General features: G+C 48.3%; 1 protein-coding gene across 1 annotated transcript; it reads left to right on the forward strand.

Annotated features, from left to right (window-relative positions):
- The first annotated feature begins 535 nt into the window (after positions 1-535).
- On the forward strand, positions 536-6,594 carry CCRN4L (CCR4 carbon catabolite repression 4-like (S. cerevisiae)). The gene is made up of 4 exons (XM_009877156.1): positions 536-570; positions 3,945-4,126; positions 4,196-4,465; positions 5,488-6,594. The coding sequence occupies exons 1-4, from the start codon at positions 536-538 to the stop codon at positions 6,321-6,323; spliced, it is 1,323 nt and encodes a 440-aa protein (XP_009875458.1). The 3' UTR covers positions 6,324-6,594.
- Positions 6,595-7,229: the final 635 nt, after the last annotated feature.

Raw genomic sequence — 7,229 nt, forward strand, 5'->3', positions numbered from 1 at the left:
AGAAGAACGTATTTGCCTGCGAGCTGGCGGAGTCAGGCTCGTTATCAGAGTGAAATTCCTAAGAAAAAGGGTTACCAGAGCTTGTGCCAAGTACTGATTCTGTGCAGTACTTGGGGCAGGATTTGAGGTTCCTGTCTCTTTCTGATGTTGCCTTTTGACTAGGCAGCACCTTGCTTGCTGTGATGAGCTCTCTGAGTCCTTCTATGAGGGTCCTGACTCTCCTAGGTGCCAAAATTGAGAGTTGAACTTTGAATGCGGGTGGCAGCAGGGCTGCAGTCCCGTTGCTGGCCCAAAGAAGGCTGTACATGTAGTATGATACCCTGCAGCATAGAATTTGTCACATGGGGATGGCATCTGCCAAGCTTCTCCTAGAACTGGGGTTGCAGGGAGGGCATCTCCGGCTGCTGCCAGCCTCCTTGGCTGCAGAAACTCATGGAGCTACAGACTAGGCTCCAAGTGCGGTGGAGCCGGTCCCTGGCAGTGAAGTCCCTGCAGTGACAAGGTGGGGGCTCTCATCCAGAAGCAGGGGTGGGAGATGGAGACCAGAACGCTGTTCACCTTACCCATAAGGTAAGGGCCCTGGCTCTGACCCCATCTGTAGCTTCCTGGTCTGCCTGCACGCTGCAGCCCTCATGTGTGAAGCCAAGTCCTTTAAATAAAGTCCACGATTGCTCATTGCCTGAGATCCTAGAACTTTATCTCTCCTGTGCTATTGCTGGATGACCCAAGAAACTTTGAACTTTGCACCCTGTTCTTCTCAAGGTTAATGAACGGTTCAAGTTCTTCCCCTGCCCTTTCTGTGCTGAGGCACCACCCTTGCTTTTTTTATATATATTGTAAGCACCTTAAATAATAATTGCTGAGCTGGTGTTCCTTATTGCAACATCGCACTAGGAGAATGGCTTCCATGTTCACCACCCTCTGCTGAAGTGCAAGCTCAGGAGATCGCTTGTCCCTCTTGTGTGTGCTGGCACCACGGTGTCAAGGTGCCAGCAGTGGGCGTTAACCCAGCAAGTTACAGGTCATTTAACTTAGACAGTAAAGATTTCGGAACAGTGACCTCGTACTTGCCTCACTGCCACAGGCATATTAAGTATTGCATAGATAACAAAGGGATTTTGTGTTTGGAGTTTCAGATTGCTGGTCTGACCCTGTTCTGCAGAACAATTTGGCCCATGCTGTGACACTTCCAGCACTTTGAGGACAAAGAACTTATGCAGTTCATCACTCATCTTAAGCTGGAGTCCCACTTCAGCCAAGAACTCCCAAGCTACCTGCAACATGCCTGAAAGCATCTGATTTACAGCCTAGGCCCTCTTTCGCAGCCTTCCCTGGACTTTCAGAAGAAGACAGAAGCCATTTTTCCTTCCTTGATGCATTACTGACTTTAAAAGCTATCAGAGCTGGATACCCCAGCTGGGCTGTAGGACGTCACATGCAGGTTAGGTTGTACCTGGCTCCCTGTAAAGAGCTTGATACCCCAAGGATGATTAGATTTAGACAATACTCTGGCTATTTGTTTGGCAGGTGCATGACTGAATTCAGACTTCCTCCTACTGTAACAGACGTAAGCTGCTTAGAGCAGACTTTTATTTCCAGATGTTTTGCAGCTAGCTTGTCCTGTACAACATCCTCCCTCTGATTCAGGTCAAGTCATGAGCAACCTGGGCTCTTGCTTGCTAATGGCTTCTTGAAAGAGAATAATGCCCTGTTATTCCTGTGGATATCCCAGCATGAGCCATGTTCGTCCATGGCACAACAGGGCTTCCCACTGCTTGGGTAGAGTGCCAGGAGGGAAGGGCAGGGGTGTGTGGCACATAGGGCTTGTGGCCGTACTCAGCTTCTGATGGTACCCCAGGCAGCAGAAAACACAATGTACTTCTCTCCAGTTGCAGCACTTACCTATGAGTTGTACCTACCTCCAAAAATAGGTGACGAGTTCCCTGTGGAGCCTTCATAAAAAACTCTATTGATTTCTTGGGGTTTCTGCACGGCTGCCTGGCAGCTCTGGTAGCACTAAGCTGGAGCTTTCTGTAACCAGTACAGTGTGCCTTTGTTCCTGGTCTCCATCCCCTTGCAGCCATGTAGGGGTTCTGCGTAGGGATTTCATGTTTGGGCCTGCTTCCCCTCACTATTAAATGCCATTTCCTATACTTCAGCTGTAGTTGGCTGCTTGGCAAGAATTGTAAACTAAGGAAGACTGCAGAAACTGTAAAGCTTTAAACAGTTCCCTCAGGAAGACATTCATGTTTGTGAGCCCAAAAGGTCATATCCCAGTTCAGGGAACTGCTGCTACTTTAACCAAAAGGGAGATGGGAAGAGATGTCCTACACCCAGTTTAACTTCCCAATTTACGATTTTCTTAGGGCTGTTCAGGGGCACTATTCTACTGGCTTCCACATACAGAACAAATATAAAAGCAAGTCTTTTTTTTGTGTCTTTAGAAGTACCAATTTTCCTAAAGACAAGGTCATGAGGCTTCTGTTGCAGGGTCTTTCTTTTCTCTTTTTCCTCCTTCTGTTTATCAAGCTATTAGGGCTTCCTGCCTTCCCCTCCAGTCAGGTCTGTCACTATTGCACGTCTGTCGCCAGCTCTTAAAATTGGTAATGCTGTAGTTGAGGCTAGCAAAGGCTAAAAATGCAAGTGTGTTGGGTAGCACCCCAAATCTGCCACGCAGATTGTGAGCGCAAAATGACAAGTCTCTTCTGTTTTTAAGTAACTCGAAGGTACAAATCCTTACATAAAAACCGCTGTGGGCAACAGCAATGCAGCACTGAAGGTCTTTTGCTCAAGATTACCTTTGCAAAATGCATTCAAAGTTAGTAAACTGCAACAACACGGAAACTCTTGTCAGCTTTGCCTCCTGTGCAAGTTGCTGTGGTGCAAGCACTGTTCTTCCTGCCTGTGTCTGAAAGGGAATGAAGTGTCCGGATGTGCTACTTGGTGCGGAGTACTGGGTGTGGAAAAATGCCAACACGGCTTCCTTTTGAAAACTCCCCACACTCCCTTGTGGCAAGGGTGGCAACTTCAGAGCAAAACCTTCCACCCGAGGAAGGGTTGGAATAGAGCTTAGGGCACTCCTGTGGAGCCACCCTGGCCCTTAACTCTAACAGTCTCACCTGTTTGCAGGACATTTACAGTTGTGCTCTTGTAAAGTGGGTAAAGGAGGTACTTTACAGCACAAAAGTCATGAGGGCGGCTCCCTCAAAGGGATGGCTCTGCTGCCTGACCCCTCCTAAGGACTGCAGCCACCTCCTGTGTGTTAGCCAAAACCGTGGCAGCTGTAACCCTCTGTGGGATGGGGGTCTCTGTGAGGGAGACGTGGGCTGGGGGACTGACTGCTAGTGGGCATCAGCAGGGCGAGCTGCTTATTTGCAGGACGTGTCCTTAAGCCGGCCAAAGGAGCAGGAGGTGGCTGGGGCCAGGGAAGGACGCCATGAGTGGTGCTGGAAGCCACCAAGCTGGGGCGTGGTGAGGAGCAAAAAGTTGAAGGGAGAAAGGATGGTGAAGGGAATTGGGGCAGGGCTGGGGGTTGGGGAGACCCCCTTCTCCACTCCACACCCTGAGGTCTAAAGGAGCAGAAGCATCTGGCTGCTCCCTGCTCATGAAAAGGTTGCTTCTTTTGGGGCAAATGAAGCTGTGATCAGAGATTCCTATTAAATATTAACCTGAGGGAATGAGTGACCCTGGTAGCTGCTGTGCTGGCAGGAGACCCGCAGCCTGGGGGCATCCCCAAGAGGCGCAGGGTCCTGGGCCAGACAGAGCGCCATCTCCATTAGAGACCAACGCTGCACGTGAAACGGAGAGCAGGCAGCATCTGTCTACCTGTTGGGTGCTCTCCTCCGTGAGGAGGGAAAAAGTACATTCTATTCTGTCTCCTGCGACACATGTGGAAGTTAAGTCTTAGCCCTGCTGTTCTGGATGAGACTCCTTTCTTCCCTTAGAAGACACTCCTATGATGTCTTAAACCAGACCATTTGCGTGCTGCAGGAGTTAGAAGCCCCTGATAACAAGGAAAATACAATGAGGCTGTGGTCAGAACTAACCCTGTCTCTGCATCCTTCTTGGATTCACGAACAGGCTCCTGCACGAACCAGGAACTGCTGGCACTGTAACAACGTGATCTGTAAGGCACCTAAATGGCGAAAAGAGTCAAGCTGCACAACTCTTAACATTGTTTTTTTTCCCTTTCCAGTGTGTTCCATGGGAAACAGCACCAGCCGGCTCTACAGCGCACTCGCCAAGACGCTGAGCAGCAGTGCCGTGCCCCAGCACCAGGACTGCCTGGAGCACCCGGACTCAGCGCGGCTGGATCCTATAGACCCCAAGGATTTGCTGGAGGAATGCCAGATTGTCCTGCAGAAACGGCCACCCCGGTTTCAGAGGGACTTTGTGAACCTGAAGAAAAACGCGACCAGTAACCACCGCCCCATTCGGGTCATGCAGTGGAACATCCTTGCCCAAGGTAGGAGCTGCCTCTAAGCAAGAGGTGTGACCTCAACATCAAATGCAGCAGTGGAAACCCTGAAATGCAGATGTGTCTGTGTAGTTAGAGACTGGCAGAGCAAAGAGAGAGGTGAATTACAAGAGGCACAACTGACTGAGGGCCAGGGGGAGGAGATTTTCAGCACTTGAAGTACTGGCTTGCCTTCTGTTCTATAGGAAAGGAGAAAAATATCCTCGCAACTGTGATGCCTAAGGTAGCTCTGAATGCCTGTCTTAACTGAACACGGTACATTCAAAAAGCTGTGACCATTGCTTTTAGATAGATGTTAACTCCCAGAAAAGACTCATCCTTCCTTCAGTTTTCTTCTTTGTAAAGCTTCTCTGCAGTTTCCTAATAAGTTCATCAGTGGGATTCAGATCTTTTACAGGAATTCTTAATTCTTCAAAAGAATTTTAACTCATTTTTTTCTCAGACCCCTAAAATCAAGGCTGTAAATTGATGCGTTTGTTTAAATCATTTGGGATGGGAAATGCCCCACAGAGGGACTGCCTTCACGTCCTGCAGTTAAGTTATTCCTATCCCACTGTGTTTTTTCTTAACTAAAGCTCTGACAGCCACACGCAAAAGCACTTGCTACAGCATAGTGGCTTTTGGGGAGAGGAGGAATTCATCTTTTATCTAACTTCTATCTGTAAAAGGAACTTGGTATTTTTGAAGAGACTTCAGTGTTTTCAGAAGGGGCTCTCACACCCACCAGCAAGCCCGGCACACAGTCAGCAGCTACTGCCAAAAACCCATCACCTACATGTCAACCAGTGTACACGTGTTTTACAGAGAAAGCGAAGCATTGCAAAAGCCTCATGCCTCTTGCCATTATAACCTCTTGCATGGTGACAGGCTGCCTGCTCTCATGTGGACCCAGCTCCCAAGGGCACAGCCTTGCCTCTGGCCCCTCTGCAAAGCCTGGAGGAAGACAACCTGTTCTAGTTAACATTAACGTCTTTTTAATTTTTTTCTCTCCCTTCCCTGCCTAATTTCAGCTCTTGGAGAGGGCAAAGACAACTTTGTTCAGTGCCCCATGGAAGCTCTGAAATGGGAAGAGAGGAAGTGCCTCATCCTGGAGGAGATCCTCGCTTACAAGCCTGACATCTTGTGCCTGCAAGAGGTCGACCACTACTTTGACACCTTCGAGCCACTCCTCAGCCGACTTGGCTACCAGTGTACTTTCTTCCCGAAGCCGTGGTCCCCGTGCCTGGACGTGGAGCAGAACAACGGGCCGGACGGCTGCGCCTTATTTTTCATCAAAGACCGCTTTGAGCTCGTCAACAGTGCTAACATCCGGCTAACGGCCATGAAGCTCAAGACCAACCAAGTGGCCATCGCTCAGACGCTCAAGTGCAACGAAACCGGGCGACTGTTCTGCATCGCCGTCACTCACCTCAAAGCCCGCACCGGCTGGGAGAGGTTTCGGTCTGCGCAAGGCTGCGATCTTCTCCAGAACCTGAAGACTATTACCGAAGGTGCAAAGATCCCTCTGATCGTCTGCGGAGACTTCAACGCGGAGCCAACTGAGGAGGTCTACAGAGAATTTTCCAACTCCAGCCTCAACTTAAACAGTGCATACAAGCTGCTGAGCCCCGACGGGCAGTCGGAGCCCCCGTACACCACCTGGAAGATCCGGCCCTCAGGAGAGTGCCGGCACACGCTGGATTATATCTGGTATTCCCAGCATGCTTTGAATGTGAACTCAGCCCTGGGCTTGCTGACTGAAGAACAAATTGGGCCCAACAGGCTGCCATCATTCAATTACCCTTCGGATCACCTCTCTCTAGTGTGTGACTTTAGTTTTAATCAAGACCCTGACAGACTGCTGTAATGTGCTGGAATTCCACCTGGTATTGCAGTGTCTTAACTCACCACTATTTTATTTTAGAGAAAACTTTTGAAGCTGGAAGCTATTGAAGGGTGAGGAAATACTGTTGACTAAACCTTATTCCCAGCACTTGTTTGGAGTTACACTTGCCATTCAGCGCTTGTTAATCTCGAGCCTCCAAGGGAGGAAGAAAGGAGACACTGTTCTCATTGTGGTGTTCTTGCCACGTCAGGGTTTGAAAACCAGAAGGCAAATGAGCTTTATCCTTTCACTAACCCCTGTGTTTAAGGATTTAATCCTCTAATGAATGTGGAGGCCTTAGTATTTAAATCAAAATAGTTAGTATTTAAATCAAAACACTTGTGTTTGTAAAACAATTTGCCCTGACAGCATGCTAATTTTATTTATTTCATGTTAATCTTGTGCAAGTACCAAAGTGAAAGAGGCTCAAGTACTTAGTGAGATTCTCTTAAATCTTCTTCTGTTGCAGTACGAAGGAAATTTAATGCAGTTTAGATGTGAACAAATCTAAGCTCATACTAGAGTTTTCTTCTCATTTTTACCTGACTTGAGATGATGATTTCATTGAAAGTGAATGGATAATAGCACAGTGTGAGGAAGGTCCTGTCCAGGAAGAGCAGGTGAGAAATAAAGGAAATAGAGGCTAACTATGTCTTATAGTAATATCCTCACTTTTCCAGATGAATGTGCATGTGTCCGTTACACGCCCTGGGCCTGTAGGTATGTCTGCACTGTGATGGTTACCTTGGTCTCTTCTGTGCTTCCCTCCAGAGGACACACCTAACCAGAGAGCATTTCCTCCTCTGCTTCCAATATTTTCTAAATGTTTTAAAACTTGTAGTCTTGTCAGTAAAGGGCCGATCTTCATGTTGAAAGACTTTATTTATC

The sequence above is a fragment of the Apaloderma vittatum genome, unplaced genomic scaffold, assembly GCF_000703405.1.
Source record: "Apaloderma vittatum isolate BGI_N311 unplaced genomic scaffold, ASM70340v1 scaffold10529, whole genome shotgun sequence".
In the NCBI taxonomy this organism is placed as follows: Eukaryota; Metazoa; Chordata; class Aves; order Trogoniformes; family Trogonidae; genus Apaloderma; species Apaloderma vittatum.

Coding starts and splice junctions, on each gene's coding strand:
- CCRN4L (XM_009877156.1), top strand. CDS start 536: ATGGAGACCAGAACGCTGTTCACCTTACCCATAAG. Junction 571..3,944: donor CTGTTCACCTTACCCATAAG/GTAAGGGCCCTG, acceptor TTCTTCCCTTAG/AAGACACTCCTATGATGTCT. Junction 4,127..4,195: donor GCACTGTAACAACGTGATCT/GTAAGGCACCTA, acceptor TTCCCTTTCCAG/TGTGTTCCATGGGAAACAGC.